Here is an 18,807-nt window from a genome sequence, read left to right on the forward strand (position 1 = left end):
CGGTTGGCTCAGGTAGGAGGGATGCTGATCCCGCCCGCCCGGCCGCGGTGGGCCTAACGCGCGGTCGTGGTCCACGAACCCGAGACCTGGCACCAAAGCGTAACTCTCTGAAACGGGAAAGTAGTTATTGTAGAGCAGCACGTAGGATGGCGAATAGTTACGGGGCGCGTTCTGTTTGTCAGGGGTCAGGAATAAAAGATGAGTGAGGATTTTTCTTGCCTTCTGGTAGGGAATCTGGTAGGGACACATTGGTAAACATTTGCGCTATCGTGGGATAAATGCAATGGCTAGAAAGTCATGAAAGAGCAAGCTCAATTGATGCAGGAGAGAAAATGAATAGACTGAAAATGTAAAGTAGATTTAAGAAGAGCAGGTTAATACATTAACACCTGATGGGATATTAAGCAGAAGCTTCGGATCTGCCTCCTACCAGTGGCTCATTCTTTGCTCCATTTATAGTGACCTTCCCTCCCTCTAAAAGCCGAGCCCCTTACCTGCTTGGGAGTTCTAGGTCTGTTTCCCCAGCTTAAGTCACCCCCTTTGCCCCACAGTGGAATTAAACAGTACTCATTCTCCAGTGTAGTGCAAGCCTCTTTTTTTCTCGTGAGTACTTGAGCCTACATTTACCTTTATCTTTTTGGCTTCCCATGTTTCTCATTTTGGGATGCTGACCTTGGCCAGCCATCTCACCTCTTACATCTTTAGTTTATGCATCTGAAAAGTAGGGGAAGTAGTACTCACTATACAGAATTGTTGTAAGTATTAAATGAGGGTATGTGTTCACATGCGTTCTAAATGGTAAAAGCTACACAAATTAGAACTCATTCAATCAATTATAATAATGGTATATATGTTGCTCTGTTGTCTTTAGGTTGAGCACACACCCAAGCCACCAACCAGTAAATCTATTGGGTTTACCTCCAAAATATGTCTTGACTCTGTCTGCTTCTTTGCCGCCATCCTGATCGAAGTCCTGTCATTTGCTTGGACCACAGTAAGTGCTGCCGCCCTCTTTTATCTCTCTGTTCTTGCTACATTGCAGGCAAAATGACCTTTGTAGAACATGTAGCTCCCTACTAAAAGAAGAAATAAGAGTAAAGCCCTTAATTCTTTTTTATTATTTATATTTTTATTGATTTCAGAGAAGAAGGGAGAGGGGGGGAGAGATAGAAACATCAGTGATGAGAGAGAATCATCAATCGGCTGCCTCCTGCACACCCCCCACTGGGGATTGAGCCCGAAACCCAGGCATGTACCCTTGACCGGAATCGAATCCAGGACCCTTCAGTCCACAGGCCAATGCTCTGTTCACTGAGCCAAACCAGCTAGGGCAAGCCCTTAATTCTTACTGTGGCCCAGGACCTGGATAATTTGGTTTTTGCATGCCTCTGTTTCTACTTGTGTAGCTCTGACCATGACCTACTCTGCTGAAGCTACACTGCTCTTTGGCTTGTTATCTGACATGCAGAGTAATTTTTATTCTCAAAGCTTTTGCCTGGAATGTTCTTTGAATGACTGGCTCATTCTCATCCTTCAGGTCTCAACCTTAGTGTTATCTCTTCAGAAAAGCCTTCTTGAAGTTGTTTGTCCCCCAGTAACAGAAAACCCTACTTATTTCCTTTCTAGAACTTATCCCAACAGACAGTTGGGATGGACTGGTCTGTGTCTCATTTGTGGTCGTTGTCTGTTTGTCTTACCAACAGATCCTATTTGTAATTTTAATTTATTTGCTTACAATTGTTTTGTTTTCTGTTTGCTGCACTGGACAAGCATCTTGTCTGTCTTGTTTTCTATTGTATTTCTAGTTTCTGTGGGTCTGGCATATATATGTGTTGAATGTTTATGTCCTTTAGTTTTGGAAGAGTGAGCCCAGGTGACTGACGTAATTATCATCCATCTTATACCATTATCTGACTAGAGGCCTGGTGCATGAAATTCATGCACAGCTAGGGTCCCCAGGCCTGGCCTGCGATCAGGGCTGATAGGGGCTGATCGGGGCCTTCCAGCTGCGGATCGGGGCCTTCCTTCCACGCTGCCCCCTGGTGGTCAGCGCACATCACAGTGAGCAATCCACCTTCCAGTTGCACTTCCGAGGGGACACTTTGCATATTAGCCTTTTATATATAGAGAGTGTTATCTCCCTAATGGGATCCTGAGGTACTTGTGGGTAAAAGCTAAACCCTATACATTTTATTTTATTTTATTTTATTTTTTTAAAATATTTTTTTAATTAATTTCAGAGAGGATGGAAGAGGGAGAGAGAGATAGAAACATCCATGATGAGAGAGAATCATTGATTGGCTGCCTCCTGCACGCTCCCCACTGGGGATCGAGCCCGCAACCTGGGCATATGCCCTTGACCAGAATCGAACCTGGGACCCTTTGGTCCGCAGGTTGACGCTCTACCCACTGAGCCAAACCGGCTAGGGCTAAACCCTATACATTTTATATTTATTCTCAGCTAATACTAGGTGGTTAGCAAATAACTGAATTGAATTGACATGATTTTTCAAGACATATGTTCAGTCTCTTGAAAATGTCTCCTAAAACAGTGGTCGCCAACTTTCAGACCTCACGAACCACCAGTGCTCCATGGACCACCAGTTGGCGACTGCTGTCCTAGAAGGTCATTGCCATGTTCTCCAGTAGAATATTCACTGATGTAGAGACAACTGAGGTGGACTGGTCCATGTCTCATTTGTCCATGTCTTCCCAACAGACCCTCAGCATCTTGGATGAGAGTGTGAAGATGCTTAAAGAGCGTCCAGGGATGGCAGAAGTCCCTCAGCAGCAGATGGGTGTTCCTGTGGTAAAATTGGAGAAAGAGTTGCCATGGGGCAGGGGAAGGGAGGATCCTAGTCCTGAGACTTTTCGGCTGAGGTTTCGGCAGTTCCGCTACCAGGAGGCAACTGGTCCCCAGGAAGCCCTCAGGAAACTCCAGGAGCTCTGTCGCCAGTGGCTGAGGCCTGAGCTGCACACCAAGGAGCAGATCCTGGAGCTGCTGGTGCTGGAGCAGTTCCTGACCATCCTGCCCCGGGAGTTCTATGCCTGGATTCGGGAGCATGGCCCAGAGAGTGGCAAGGCCCTAGTGGCCATGGTGGAGGACTTCACAGAGAGAGCACTGGAGGCCAAGGCGGTGGGTGAGAAGGGTGTCTTGGGTCTGGTTTTGTTGGTGTGGAGAGAGGAGATTTAAAGAATTGGAAGGTTTGTGGAAGCGTGGGAGTAGATGAGGTGCAGAATCTTTCTCTGTTCCTGTACTCCCACATGTACTTTTTTGGGGGGGTGGGGTGGGTGAAGAGTAGCAGTGGAGTTTACAGCAAAAAAAGCCATTCCCAGGGATTCTTTTTTGGTCATCAGGGCAGAAACCTGACCAGATGTTCCTGTGAGCCTCAGACTCAAAAAAGGCAGTTGTGGATTCCAAGGTCCCTCCTAGACCCATTCTTCTTTAGGCAGAGCTGATGTGGGAATGCAGGGAAGTCTACTTGGTGAATATTCTTACCGAGAAGAGTTGTCTGTAATGGTGCTGTTTCCACGTCTGGGACGTCGGCTCAGATGGCTCACATAGCGGTTCTGTGGTCGTGGTCTGGTGACACCAAGTAACTGCACCGCAGATGCTTCCTTAGACTCTGGTCATGTCTCTGTCACTCTCTAATACAGCCACCTGATTTTTGGGAAAGAAGAGAGCGACTTTTTTACTAGCTAATTTAAAACAAAATATTTTTATTGATTTCAGAGAGGAAGGGGGAGGAGAGAGAGATAGAAACATCAACGATGAGAGAGAATCATTGACCAGCTGCCTCCCGCATGTCCCACAACGGGAATCGAGCCCACAACCCAGGCATGTGCCCCCACCGGGAATCGAACTGTGATCTCCTGGTACATAGGTGGACTCTCAACCACTGAGCCACGCTGGCCGAGCTCACTAGCTAATTTGTTGCAGAGTTTAGGCTTTGTATTTTTTTACTTTCATCATCTGCAACTGGGGAATTTTTTTTCTAGTAGCGAGACAATATTTTGGCTCTCTGTGATGTTATGGTAGGATTTGACCTATAGTGAGGCAGACAGGACCCTTATAAAATGGCATGGATACATAAAAGTTGCTTAGAGCTTGAGAAAGGAGTTTAGCTTCCTTTTCACCTTCTCACTGATGTCCTGGCGAAGAGCTGAGCCACCTGTCCCTTTCCCCTGAAGTTGGAATGATTCTTTTATTGGCTCTTTCTTTAGGTTTTACTCAACTCCCTTCATAACAAGGCCTCATTCTAAATAGGTTTTGGGGCCTGTTCTTAGGTTCCATGCCACGTGCAGGGAGAGCAGGAGGAGACAGCACTTTGCAGAGGCCCTTGGGAAGCAGGTGTCCACCTGGGACCAGTGGAGGTCAAGCCTGAGTGGGGGATGCCCCATGGGGAAGGTGTTCAAGGCCTAGACCAAGGCACCGAGGAGCAGCTCAATCAGGACCCTGGTGCTGCGACACAGGCCTTCCAGGAGCCGGGTAAGACACAAACAGTAAGGAAGTAAGGGCACAGGAAGGGGTGCTTTGTGCCCTCTCCCTCCCCCTTTCCTTTACAAACCCAGCAATTGATAAACTACGTGCAAGGTGTAATTCTGAGTTTTTCCGGCTACTTCCTTGACTTCAGTAGGAGAGAGATGAAGTGAAATACCTTCACTCTTTGATTTTATCAGGCAGTATCTGGGATCATGCTCTCTTGTCCTTTGTCTCCTTTTTCTCACATCCTTTCTAGAAACCGTCAGGAAATAAGCAGCTGACATGTAGAGATACTTGTAAGTTAGCAGACCAACCACATCCCTAAAAGTCATGTGTGACTTTATTGTATTACTGAATCTCAAAGGGAATTATTTCCAGCATAGGGAGCATCCATAGTCCTGAAGGGACAGGGTGTATTGCGTTGGGACCATTTTCTCAGCTGAGAACAGGGTAGGGTACACCCTGACCCCTATCTGTCTGGAGTCTTTGGGTTCTGGGGTTCTGTGAATCAGCAGTGGACACCTTTGAATGAGCTAACTGTAAGATAGCACTAATCCTGCTCATGTTTTTTTCTATCTGCTCAGCTGTTCCAATTCTTCAGGCTGGTCCTGGCCTCCCCACAGTGAACACTAGAGACCAAGAGATGGCAGTTGGGTTCCTCACAGCTGGGTCCCAGGTGAGCTGTGCCTCTGCCCTTCTGGTGATCATGATGTAGCTTTGAATGAGGTTCACTTTCCCCAGGATTTCTCTGCACAACAGGCCTCCAACCATAAAGTGGAATTATTCTACCTTTCTTGTCCTGACGGGCTTTGTTCTCCACTTCACCAACCTCAGTTGTTAATTTGAACTGAGCCTATACCTTATGGTCCAGGCATAAGGCTCAATTCCCTTGTTTGTATTAGTCTCTGAGTTGTTTTAATTGACCCATTATTACTCTTTTAATAGTGAGGAGGAAGGCATTGTTGATAGAAACCCATAGGCCTGATCTAGGCTGTGGTGGTTGGTCAGGAGATCAGTAACTCTTTGTGGATAGTCTTTGTGGACACTTCGCTGCTGTTCTTCCTCTGGACCTCCCCACCCCCCACATCAGCAGGAGTGTAGCTGACTGAGGGTTGGGGCCTCTCAGGAGTGCTGAGCAGAGTGGTCTGTCTGGCCCCTACTTAAGGCCAAAACCAGGAGTTTTGGTCTTGTTTGCACTTCTTAGCCTGCCGTGAGTCGGGGTAACTAGAGCAAAGATGGGGCACTCTTGCCACAGTGTAAGTATCTTCCATGAGATTACGAGGGAGGAGGGATTTCCAGTGTGGCACCTTTCTGAAAGGGACAGTGAGTCTTAAAGTGAAGAGTTCATTGTAGAAGGAAAATGTCATTTGGCAAAAAAAAAAAAAAGAAAAAAAGAGAAGTAAGTCAGGTCTGATCTAGCTAAAGCAGAATTGGGTAAGATTTGATGCCTGTGTCATTTCCTATTCTGTTTTCTATGAACAAAGTTTGGAGAAAATACAGAATGACAGCAGTGTGTTTTAATTTGGTCAGACCCTCCTTGTCTACCATAATAGTTCTTTATGGTATCATGAATGGCAATGCATTTATTTTAACAAGGCATTATTAAGACAGAGCTTGCCTAATGTTTACTATTTCTGAGGGAAAATTAGTTCGAGCTGAAGGGGTAAATAGCAGCTCTCAGGCTTGATCAAGCTTGATGATTGAGTGGAGGAGATTGGAAAGTAGAAATTGGATACTGTGTTTAGTGGGTACAAACTGAGCATCTGCAGCAGAAACTCAGAAATAAAATGGCTCAAACAAGTCCATTATTCTGTCATTAAACTGTCTAGAGGCAGGTACTTCTGCTCCCAAAGCCAGCTAGGGACACTGGTTCCTTCCATCTTTTGCTCTGTTCTTTCCTAGAGTTTTGGCCCCTGTGGTCTCTGTTTTTGGATTGCTCCTACTTCGGGATCATTTCTTTACTCACAGCAGTCTCCTGTTGTTTCAGGGGTTGGGACCATTTAAAGATATGGCTCTGCCCTTCCCAGAGGAAGAGTGGAGGCATGTGACCCCAGCCCAGATAGACTGCTTTGGGGAATACGTGGAACCACAGGACTGTTCAGGTAAGACAGTTTCCATCCCACAGGTAAGAAACAGGCATTTTGGAAGCTACAACCTTGCCCCAGATTTCAGAATCTGGTGCTACTGACAAAGGAAGGGGGTTTCATGGAGGTGAGTAAACAGGACCAGAGAAAGAACATGGACCAAGGCTGTGAGAACTGGCGAGGCATATTCCTGTGTCAGGAGAGGAGCAGGCAAGGGCAAGAAAACACAAGGTCGTTATTCTGTTTGTGATGAGACAGGTTGGTCATTAGGATCCTCTGAGCATCTAATCTGTGTCCATCTTTGAAGGGTACTGAGGGCTTGCGATCAAGAGAAAAGCAGCAAAAGATGGGACCTCTGATCTCGTTCATTCAGCACATATTTATTGAGTGCCCCCTGTGTCGGTCCCATATTAGTAGTTTTGTGTTAGAACTAATATACCTGAAACCTTCGGAGCATGTAGAGTGTCTAGAGGAGGGCATGAGGAAGCACGGTAGGATTTTAGAGATAGGAGGTGTTGGAGTGCACCTGTGTCACTGAGCAAGCAGAGCCTCCATTGGCTTCTCTCATGGGGTGGCTGGGTTTTACCTGAGGTGAGAGCTGGGAGAACTTGGTCGTCATGAACATGAAAAAAGCTCATAGAAGGCAGAGTAGCAGGAGGGAAGAGTTAGCAGGGTAAAGGCCCTGCTGGGAAAGCCAGCAGAGGGTACTATAGGGGCTTGAGGACTTGCAAGTGAAGAATAGTGTGGAAAATCTATGGGCTGAATGGGGAACACAGTGGGGACAGGAAGAGAAATGTGGTTGGCCTTTCCTTTGTTTTGTCTAATTCTCTTTTCCCCCTTTAGAACACTGTTTCTTGGCATTATGAGATAATAAATTTGGCAAGCATGGTGTTAGATATTCTTATTAGTTGTATAAGTATTATTAAGTAACTAGAGGCCCGGTGCATGAAAATTCATGCACTGGAGGGGGGTGTCCCTCAGCCCGGCCTGCCCCCTCTCACAGTCTGGAAACCCTTGGGTGGGAGGCGACCCGGCAATCAGGGAAAGGCAATGCCCCCATCACACCTCTGCTGCTGCCGCCACTGCTGGCAGTGCAAGCCTCGGCTGGCCCTGGTCACCTGAGCCTTGGGTGGCCCTGGGCGGCTGGGCAGCTGACATCTGAGGCTTGCCTGCGCCTCGGGCAGGCCCTGGGCGGCTGGGGGGCTGAGGGGACTGGGGGACTCCGGAGGCCTTGCCACACACCTGCTGCCCCAGCGGGGCTGAGGGGATGGGGTGCTGCCATCTTGTGGCTGTGGGTGCCGCTGTCTTTGAGGGCGAGGCAGTCAATTAGCATATTCCCTCCTTATTGGCTGTGGGCGCTGCCATCTTTGTGATGGTGTGAGGGTCGATTAGCATATTCCCTCTTTATTAGATAGGATTCATTTATGAGTCAGTAAGTATTCATTCATTTATTCACCCAAAAACCTTTATTTGGCATTTACTATGTGGCCAACACTCAGTCACAATGAAGAGTTAAAAATAAAGGTGCTTGCCTCTATGATCTTAAGTCCTATGAAGACCCCAAGTACCTGTAATAATACTCATTATGGAGTAGTGTAAGGGGCACTAGAGGAAGGGGCTCAAGAGAACTGGGTCCAGTACAAGGTTGTCACACCATGAGAAAGAGATGTAAGATTGCTCAATGGTGGAGGATGTGGAAACCCTCAGAGATAACTGCCCAGTGCAGGGCCTTGTGCAGCATGTCTCAAATGGAGGTACCATCATTCTAGTGTCTTACTTCCTGCCGGGAATGTACCTCTGCGAGTGATGTGACTGTAGGGGAAGGATTCTGCCCTCGTGTTCCCAGAGGGTTTTTACTGGCCATTTCTGACTGTATGTTTGTCCTCTTATCCACTCATTGTTTCAGAACAACCCAAACACTTTCCTAAGCATTTATGTTGAGGCTGGGTGAGATGAAATTCTGTTCCCAGGCATACCATCTGCTAGCCATCTCAACCTTCAGGTCTTCCTGAGATTCATTCCCAAGTAGTTACAGCTCTTGCAGTGATAGCTTTGTACGATTAGGCCTGAGAAAATAAACATAAGGCCCTGGCTGGGTAGCTGAGTTGGTTAGAGTGTCTTCCCCATACATTAAGCTTGCAGATTTGATTCCTGGTATCAATGCATAAATAAGTGGAACAACAAATCTGATTTTTCTCTGGGACATGTATTGCATTTAGTTTTAATTTTACTATTTAGAACACCTCAAAAATTGGAAACTATCTAAATGAACATCAGTGAAATGAAGAAATAGGTTGGAATATATTCTTACACTGTAATACTATACACCAGTGAAAAAGAATGTAGTGTAACTACAGCTACACACCATGATATGGGTAAATCTTACAAGCATGATACTGTTGAGCAGAAGCCAGAAACAGTGTGTGAATTAATTATGTAGAGTTCAAGAACAGGCAGATATACTTTATTGTGATAAAAGTCTGGATAGCACATACCCTGAGGGCAGTATATAGTCACTGAAGGCGATGGGAAAGGAATTTCTGAGGGCTGGTAATGTTTGTTGAACTGGATGCTGTTTACGAGATTGTGTTCATTATGAAAATTCTTTGAGTGCTACATTTATGTTTTGTATACTAACTTTCTTGATAAGTTTATGAAACAAAATACATCAGAGATGATAGCTGTGTTCTTCATATTTTTATCAAATCAGGAAGTATGTAATTTCTTTGTTGTTTTTGTAAAAAGTATATTTTTATTGATTTCAGAGAGGAAGGGAGAGGTATAAGAGAGAAACATCAGTGATGAGAGAGAATCATCTATTGGCTGCCTCCTGCATGTCTCTTAACTGGGGATCGAGCTCACAATCCGAGCATGTGCCCTGACTGGGAATCGATCTGTGATCTCCTGGTTTGTAGGTCGGCGTTCAACCACTGAGCCAGATCGGCTGGGCAATTTCTGTGTTGTTTTTTTTTTAAATCTTTTAATGACTTGCCTAAAAGGATTTTTTTTTTCCCTTTTAAGCACCATTTGCCATTTCTCTCTTGGCTTCTTGGCTTCCTATTAATTTTTCTCATCTTTTTTCTCTTCCCCTTCCTCTGTTCTTCTATAAACAGTTGTTCTGTTAATTTAGAGAGTGTAAGAAGGATCAGAGGAAGGACTTCTAGAAGGGGCAAGGCATTTCAGTAGCATTCATAGGCATTTCAGTCTTACTAAAGATGTTATGGTAGAGGTGGTCTGGTATAAGAATGTCAATGACAAACTGGGTTCATTTGTTCATCCAGCAGTCATTAAGCACCTTTCATTAAGCAGGTTTATAATCATTGAGGAAGGCAAAACGTTTGGATGAATATAAAGTAGCATTTACAGTGAGGTCATATATAAGTAAGTGCAGAATAAGCAAAGTGCTAATTGAATACATATGTGCTGAAGAGACCCACGGTGAGAGAATAACCAGGGTGTGTGTGTTTTTTTTAAATATGTATATATATATATATTTTTTTTTAAAAAATATATTTTATTGATTTTTTACAGAGAGGAAGGGAGAGAGATAGAGAGTTAGAAACATCGATGAGAGAGAAACATCGATCAGCTGCCTCCTGCACATCTCCTACTGGGGATGTGCCCACAACCAGGGTACATGCCCTTGACCAGAATTGAACCTGGGACCCTTCAGTCCACAGCCGACCCTGTATCCACTGAGCCAAACCGGTTAGGGCAGGGGTGTGTTTTTTTTTTAGAGGAAATTGTTGAATTAGATTTTGAAGGAAATAAAAAAATCTGAATTAGAAAGTTAAGTGAGAAGACATTAAAATTTGGTAGACTACTCTGTGAAAAGGCATGGAAGTTGTCTTAGTTCAGGCTGCTACACCAGAATACTAAAGACTGGGTGAGATGAGTGTATAAAAAAGCTGTGGTACATTTATACCATGGAATAGTATGCAGCAGTGAAAAAGAAGACTCTCTTACCCTTTGAGACAGCATGGAGGGACCTGGAGAGTATCATGCTAAGTGAAATAAGTCAGTCAGAGAAAGACAAGTATCATATGATCTCACTCATATGTAGAATCTAAGTAACAAAATAAACTGATGAACGGAGTAGATCCAGAGACATGGAAGCATGGAACAGAGGGTAGAATCTTGGATGGAAGTGGGGGGTAGCGGGGAGGGGAGGTGGGAGGAGGGGGGAGATAATCAACCAAGGACCTTGTATGCATATATGCATGGCCCTAGACACAGACAGTGAGGTGGTGAGGGCCTGGGCGGGTGGGGGTGGGTGGGCTGGAGGGGGTCAATGTGGGAAAAATGGGGACATATGAAATACTTTCAACAATAAAGAATTATTTTTAAAAAGCAACTAAATAAATCTTTAAAAAAAAAAGAAAAAGACTGGGTGATTTAAACAATGGACATTTATTTCTCACAGTTCTCGGGGCTGGGAAGTCCCAAGATCAAGGTTTCAGCAGACACCTTGCTGGCTACCTGGCTTGCAGACAGCACCCTTCTTGACTGTCCTCTTGGCAGAGAGAGGGAGTGCGGAGGGGAGAAGAGAGATCTGTATATCTTCCTCTTTTTTATAAGGATTAGTCTCATTATGAGGGATCTTGGCCACATGACCTCTGTGTTTGTTGAGAGAAGCTCTGGTTTCTCCCCACCTCTTAATAGCAACATATTGGGCTTAGGGCTTTAACCTGTGAATTTGGGGTGGGGGTGGGAGTGGGGGGTGGGGGACACACAGACATTCAGTCCATGACAGGTGGAAAGAAGTAAAGGAAAGTCTGGCTTTAGGGTCAAAGAATATAAAACATATTGAGGATAGTGGTCATATGAAAAAAAGAAGGAATTAGTTGTAACATAAATTAATCTTTTTTAAAAATTACAGATGCCTCACATTCCCCCCGCCCCCCAGCCTTCACCACAGTTGTCTTTGCCCATGGCTGTGCACATAAGTTCTTTGGCTAATCTCTTCATCTTCTTTTATCGAGTCCCCACCATCCCCCTTCACTCTGACATTTGTCAGTCTGTTCCGTGTATCCATGCCTCTGGTTCTGTTTTATTCGTCAGTTTATTTTGTTCATTAGATTCCACATACTAGTGAAATTATATGGTATTTGTCCTCTCTGATTGGATATTTTGTTTAGCATAATAATCTTCAGGTCCATCCGGGAGGTCACAAAGGGTGAGAGTTCCTTTTTTACAGCCGAGTAGCAGTCCGTTGTGTAAATGTATCACAGCCTTTTTGTCCACTCTTCTACTGATGGACATTTGTGTTGCTTCCAGATCTTCACTATTGTAAATAACATTTCTGTGAACATAGGGGTGCATATATCCTTTCTGATTGGTGTTTCGGGATTCTTAGGATATATATCCAGAAGTGGGATCGCTGGGTCAAAAGGCAGTTTCATCTTTAATTTTTTGAGGAAACTCCATACTGTTTTCTACAGTGGCTGTACCATACCATTCTGCATTAACATAAATTTACTTTCATTGCTGTTACAGAATCAGTATGTATCTCCTTTGTCCTGTAGGCATTGGGAGCAAGGAAAAAGAGGCCAAAATCCAGCAGGCAGACCTCAAGGGGGCGCTTGCTCAGGGGACCTCAGAGAGGTTTGGGGAAGCTGCTCTCCAGAGCCCTGAGCTTGGAAGAACCTGTGAGCAGGAGCCTGGTAATTCTGTGGGAAACATGCCAGGGCCTCCTCCCCAGCATGGCATCCTACCTGTACCTGATGACCTCAAGACTCACAGCTCCTTCTGGAAGCCTTTTCAGTGCCCTGAGTGTGGAAAAGGCTTCAGTCGGAGCTCAAATCTCGTAAGACACCAGCGAACCCATGAAGAGGAAAAGTCCTATGGCTGTGTCGAGTGTGGGAAAGGGTTTACTCTGAGAGAGTACCTCATGAAGCACCAGAGAACCCACCTGGGAAAGAGACCCTATGTGTGCAGTGAGTGCTGGAAAACCTTCAGTCAGAGGCACCACCTTGAGGTCCACCAGCGGAGTCACACGGGGGAGAAGCCCTACAAGTGTGGGGACTGCTGGAAAAGCTTCAGCCGGAGACAGCATCTTCAGGTGCACCGGAGAACGCACACTGGGGAGAAGCCCTACACCTGCGAGTGCGGCAAGAGCTTCAGCAGGAACGCTAACCTGGCCGTGCACCGGCGAGCCCACACCGGGGAGAAGCCGTATGGGTGCCAGGTGTGTGGTAAACGGTTCAGTAAAGGGGAGCGGCTGGTCAGACACCAGAGGATTCACACAGGGGAGAAGCCCTACCACTGTCTTGCCTGTGGGAGGAGCTTCAACCAGAGGTCCATTCTCAATCGGCACCAGAAAACTCAGCATCGCCAGGAGATTCCCGTGCAGTAAGGGTGCTCTGTGGAAATGCATCTTGTGGCTAATACAAAGTGCTGGACAAGGCGGGACCTTCTGGGACCACCAAATGGAGGGAGACCGTTCTGGAGGATGCTATTCACCTTCACTCACTGAAGGGTTTGGAGGGGTGTTGAGGGTTACGGGGTGCAGAAAGACACCTTGACCCATTTGTTCAAAAGGAAAAGGGCAAGGCCAGGCTCATTTTGAGTTCCCAGAGAGCACAGCCTCTCCTATCTCTTACCCAAGTAGTGCTAACAGTTTTTCTTACCGTCTTTTGGGGAAACAATATTCTGAGTTTTAGTTCATGTTGAGGTGGTTCTCCTTCAGTGGGATGTTCATATCTACCTCCTGAGCAAGTCTGGTAGGGAAGACAAAATTTTGTCCATTGTTGGCAGCTTGAACTAATTTTTCTGTGGTCTGTATCCTGCCTGCCAGGGTACGGACTCTTATCTACTTTCTTCCCCCGACTCTCTTTTCCATTTAACAAATATTTATTGAACACCTATTATATGCCTGGCACTGGGAAGACGGTGAATGAGACAGATGAAACCTTTTTCTTCCAGAGCTTTTGATTTAGCACTGGAAACACACACAAAACCATTATCGTGTTCTAAGTCACATTGTGGTGAGTGCTGTGTAAGAAGCACTCATTCTTGTACTCACTCATTCTGCCCTTCCTGCTTGGGTGCTGGATCTTTCCCTCCCTAGTCAGGATCACTCAGGCAGCCTCGTTTATTTTACTTTATTTGTAGCTCTCTTTGAAACATTCTACCCTCATCTGTAAACTTGCCCCATTCCATTCCTTGTATTATAACAACTGTCCACACATTTATTAGGAAATTAATATTTTGTTATTGATCACTGAATAAACATGAGAGTATTTTTAAAAGCATTCAGTTCTATATAAAGATCTAATTAAGTCTGAAAGGTGAACTAGTATTAATACTTTATATTTGATGGCATTTTGCAGTACATAAAATGCTTTTCTCTGTGTTCTCACTTGATTAATTCCACACATATTTATTGAGGCCCAACAGTGTGCCAGAAGCACTTGTCGGTGCTTGACATATATCAGTGAATAAAATCGGAAAATCCCTGACTTTGTGGAGCTTACATTTTAGTGAATGTATTTGATCTTCAGAACCACCCAAGGTGGAATGCATGGACACTCCCATGAACCCTCTGGACCTGGGATCTGAGCCTATGCCTTGGTCCTGTCAGCTTCTTGCCCTGAAATGCATTTGCCACCTATGTCTTGTTACTGAATAATCTCTGTCCTCAGTGCATCTAGATCCTTGTCATCTGAGGTGCTTGGGGTCTTGAGTGCCAACTGGAAGTGATGAGATGGTAGCAATCTGTTTTGCATGAGTGCCAAGTTAGGAAAAATAAATATGTAGGCATTTAAAAAATGCATTTCTTTAAAAATGAGAAAATGCAGTATTTGTAAATGTGTTTAAGCTTTTTTAATATTATTTTGCCATCACTAAAGGGTTTTCTTTCTGTTTGAAATTCTGGAGACCGCATAATTCACATTGACTGCACTGCAGTGTTGTAATTCTGTGCCTCTGAATGCTGTCTGCTGAGTAAATTAGTCTTTTGACTGTGTACTGTAATTACAAGATGTAATTTGTCTCGTGATGCCTCTTAATATGCTTTTACTGGGATTTTCCCCCCCATTTTCCATTGTAAATAAGATAAATGGTGATGACTTCAATACAAGGAATTGCAATGCTCAGTCCATTTTAAAAAATATATTTTATTGATTTTTTTTTACAGAGAGGAAGGGAGAGGGATAGAGAGTTAAAACATCGATGAGAGAGAAACATCGATCGACTGCCTCCTGCACACCCCCTACTGGGGATGTTCCCGCAACCAAGGTATATGCCCTTGACCAGAATCGAACCCGGGACCCTTCAGTCTGCAGGTCGACGCTCTATCCACTGAGCCAAACTGGCTAGGGCACTCAGTCCATTTTGAAACACATTACTTTATCCATTTATTGGCAGATAGTCAGGGTGTTTAATTTTGATTGAGCAAATGACCTTCTGGCCCCTCAGCTGTCCACTCCAGGCTACATTAACCAGGATGTATCTGAGACATCTACAATCAGACTCCAGGCTGCTGCTACTTAGCGACATCGGGGTCCAGATGCAAAATTGGCTTGTTTTTTCCCTGTTTCCCAGACAAACCAGGCAAAGCTTACAGCTACTTGGCAGCCAAACCTGATGGAAGCCTCTGGCTTCTGGTCTATAGACATGCGGGCTGACCTGGCCTAGAGTTTGACTTTCTCTAGGAGGTCCGTATTCCAAAGATGGGTGAAAGCATGTGGCCACCACGGACTGGGGGTTGTACATCAGTGGTCTTCCAGTTTACTTGAATTAAATTGTAGATTCTCTTTGATCATACACTTAGCCAGAGAAGTCTCTGGGTTTTTAGCCAGTTGGAATCTCTTGAGAGAAGCTTGGATAAAGTCAGGCCTTGCTGTCTTCCCATTTGGGCTCTACTGTCTGTTTAGAGACCAAAGCTTATGGACGATGTCTCAAAAGAGAATTTTCCCCATGAAAATGTAGTAGCCTTATTTTTAAATGTCAAATATTTTATTTTCTGTATATTTCTATTTAGAGATTTGTTATAATAGAAAATTTCAGATGTGTATAAGTGAGTCCTCATGTATTCATCATTCTAATCGGTATAAACTCATAGCCAATCTTGCTTCATCTCTAATCTCTCCTCATCTTCCTCCCCTACTGAAGTACTTTGAAGCAAATCCCAAATGTTGTTTATAAATATTTTGGTGTGTACCTCTAAAGGGTAAGGACTCTAAAAGAATAATCACAATACTGTTATACCTAAAAAGTTAATAATTCCTTATTTCCAATTAATATTTTTTAAAAAACCACATACTTTTTTTTAGAACCTTTGATTTAAGATCCAAGATCCATAATTATAATTTGTTGTTTTGTCTTCTAAGTCTAATAATCAGTAGCTCCTATTTTTTTCTTCTTGAAATTCATTCACTGGGAAAGCTGGGTTCTTTATCCTGTAGTTTCTTACATTCTGAATTTTGTTGTTTGCATACCCATGGCATTATTTAATATTGTTCTCTGCTCTCTGTATCAAACTAAAAACTTAGAGATCTAGGGGTGTAACCAGACTCACATTTCTCATTTTACCAAGAATATATAGATGGTGGACTCAGAGGGTGTTGAGGACATTGGTGGAGAGACCACTGAAATAATAGAGGAGAGTGTGGGAAAGAACACAACCTCTGTGACTGAGAATCAGTCCCAGTCCTGAAACTAGGTTCAACAGAAGACTGGACTGGATTCTAGATAGTTCGGAATCTCTATTCAAGAAAAAAACACGTCCCTTTTGTTTTCTTTTGAATGTTTTATTTTACCATGGCTTCTTAGGGAAGTATCTTAAGTCGTAATTGTTTTGTGCTTGATAAAGAAAAGGAATGTCCTGATTTGTTGGAGGAAAAGGAAGGATTTATGCTGCCAAGTCTGTAAGGGTAGCTGAGCTGAACTTTTTACAGTTGACCGATGTTCAGGTTGAGGAAGAGAACATTCCTATCTATTTACCTCTCAGCAAGCAACTTCTGGGCCAGGATCAGAGTCAGTCTGAAAGGTGTTTGCCACAAGAGAATTCCTTACCCTATGCCCTTCCTTAGAAGAGCCAGAAATTCTTTAGAGCCAGAAAGTCTTCTCACAATCCACCAATAAGCAAGCTCAGTTGAAGGTCTTTCATATTTATTTATTGCTGCTCTTTCTCTTATTCATTTTTTTTTTTTACCTTGAAACCAAACTATTGTATTATTCACCATTATAGCAAACTAGAGGCCTGGTACATGAATTCGTGCACTGGTGGGGTCCGACTGGCCTGCCCCGATCAGGGTAGATCGGGCTGGTGGGGGTGAGGGTGGGGGGTGGGAATGCAGGAGGTTGGCTGGCCAGGGGAAGAGGCCTCGGGTGGTTGGCCAGCTGGCCCCACCCCTGAACAGGGTGGGGGGACTGATCAGGGGAGGGGCCGCAGGTGGTTGGCTGCCTGGCCTCACCCCCTGGTTGAACTCCCTGTTGAGGGGACAGTTTGCATATTAGCCTTTTATTATATAGGATGTATATTAAAGGAAGACCTCCATGTTTACATCAACTTTTCTACACATCATTTTTACATGTTTGAGGTGAGATTTTGTTACTTTCATTGTGGTTTTATGTTAGAGACTCAGGGAAGCATAAATTCTGCCCTGGCAATCATCCCAACTGGGGCTTCCAAGGAGACAATCTAATTAAGGAACAATAGCAAACTTTGCACCAAAGTACCACTTTGTTAGTATCTGAGTTATACCCAGTAACCTCCATCATGGGATCACTGGTAAAAAGTGAGCTGGAAAATAGTCTAGGCCTACCTTACTTCTCTCTCTCTGCTCCAGATCTGAATTGAGGACCTGTGTGTGCAGGCATTGTGTGTGTGGTTGATTGGACCCCAAGTGGGGACTCCAGCCAGACACAGATAGAAGAGGACTAACCAGGGGCAGGCTGGAAGGAAGGGAGCTTCATTTCTGGATGCTTACCTTTCAGGGCACACTGCCCTTCATAAGATATGAGCCAGTGAACTCCCCGGGCTCAGACCAACCAGATTGGTAACTCTTCTTCCTTAGAGGAGGATGGGGAGATATAGAAGTATTGGCTAAGGTAAAGTCATGGGGAGAAAGCCCTTAAGTGTTCTTTCTCCAGTGTTTGTCATGAATGTCATTGTCATTTTCATCATAATCTATAGCAGCATACTTTTATTGAGTCATTATTTTAAATCAAGCACTGTGATAGTCTTTTGAGGATGAGTTCATTAACATGAACAGGACCTTTTATAAAATTTAAAAAGGACCCACAGTCCTGTTTGGAGTGGAGTTGGGGTGAACATGGATCATACAAAGCAAAGTATGAAAAGGGTTGTAATAGGATTTGAATTATATGGAATTCCAGAGGAGAGAAATTCTTTTGGCTAGGAAGACTCGAGGTGGCTTCATGAAGGCATCCTATTTTATCTGGTCCAACTAGAATTTTGATAGAAATGGGCAAGATGGGCCTGCTGAATAGCATGAGTAGGAACTGAGAAAGTGTGGTGTATTTGGTAGACTGGTAAATTTCAAATGGCTTGAAGTCAAATGGCTAGTAATGGGAGGGGCCAGGACTGGAAGCCAGTTGTTAGGACTTTCTGTGTAATGTTCTTTCCAGCTCTACCTCACTTCGTACAACATAGAATATTTGACAGGAAGCCAAATACAACTTCTCCAACCATAAACTCATTTTATGAGGCTTTTCCTCTTTGTCTCCTTCTCCAGGTCAACTTATGGAGAAACATATTCCTAAAGTTTATGATGGCTTATTCCTTTTATGTTCTTCATACACAGAGAATCAACTCTAACTCTAGCCTCTTTTTTCTCATTACCACTATGTGGATGGCAGACCTTTCTTTCCTAAGAGAACACAGAAGTAAGATAGTATGAGGTCTGCTTAGGTGCTCAAATAAAACAGTCACTATAGGCATTGATAATTCAAGCATCTTCAGCCATGGAACTCCATCTAGCAGGGTCCAAGGCCAAGAGTGGGACACCTTTGGGGAGAATGACCAATCTGTGCCCAGAACTAGGTTCAACCCAGAATGTGGGAATGTTGGCTGAAGAAGTGGGGGTTGAGTGGAGGAGTTTGGAAATTGGGATTCATAGGGTTAAGTATTTGAGGACTGTGGGGGTGACGGGGTTTTCAGAGAGCACCCCTTTGGCAAAGGCATCAGCACAGGTCACAGATTTCTGAGTTGATTTTTTCATATGGAATAGGTAGCCTTTTCAGCCGTCTTTAGAAAGTCTGTGGATAAAGCGA

At 44.4% G+C, this 18,807-nt stretch overlaps 1 protein-coding gene across 5 annotated transcripts in view; it reads left to right on the top strand.

The window, feature by feature from the left end:
• Positions 1-18,807, top strand: part of ZSCAN25 (zinc finger and SCAN domain containing 25) — a 40,235-nt gene that overhangs the window by 215 nt on the left and 21,213 nt on the right. For 2 of the 5 annotated variants that reach the window (XM_070412612.1, XM_070412613.1), the window contains exons 2-6: positions 872-994; positions 2,720-3,136; positions 4,288-4,489; positions 5,068-5,159; positions 6,471-6,585. In XM_070412612.1, the coding sequence (XP_070268713.1) occupies positions 2,750-3,136; positions 4,288-4,489; positions 5,068-5,159; positions 6,471-6,585 (796 nt within the window). In that variant the 5' untranslated portion in view covers positions 872-994; positions 2,720-2,749. Of the gene's footprint in view, positions 1-871; positions 995-2,719; positions 3,141-4,287; positions 4,490-5,067; positions 5,160-6,470; positions 6,586-12,092; positions 14,555-18,807 lie in introns of those variants that run through there. The other 3 variants (XM_070412609.1, XM_070412611.1, XM_070412610.1) reach the window with 3 other exon arrangements.

This window comes from Myotis yumanensis, unplaced genomic scaffold (genome assembly GCF_028538775.1).
Source record: "Myotis yumanensis isolate MYYU_CA2020_CCGP unplaced genomic scaffold, mMyoYum1.0.hap1 SCAF_4, whole genome shotgun sequence".
NCBI lineage: Eukaryota > Metazoa > Chordata > Mammalia > Chiroptera > Vespertilionidae > Myotis > Myotis yumanensis.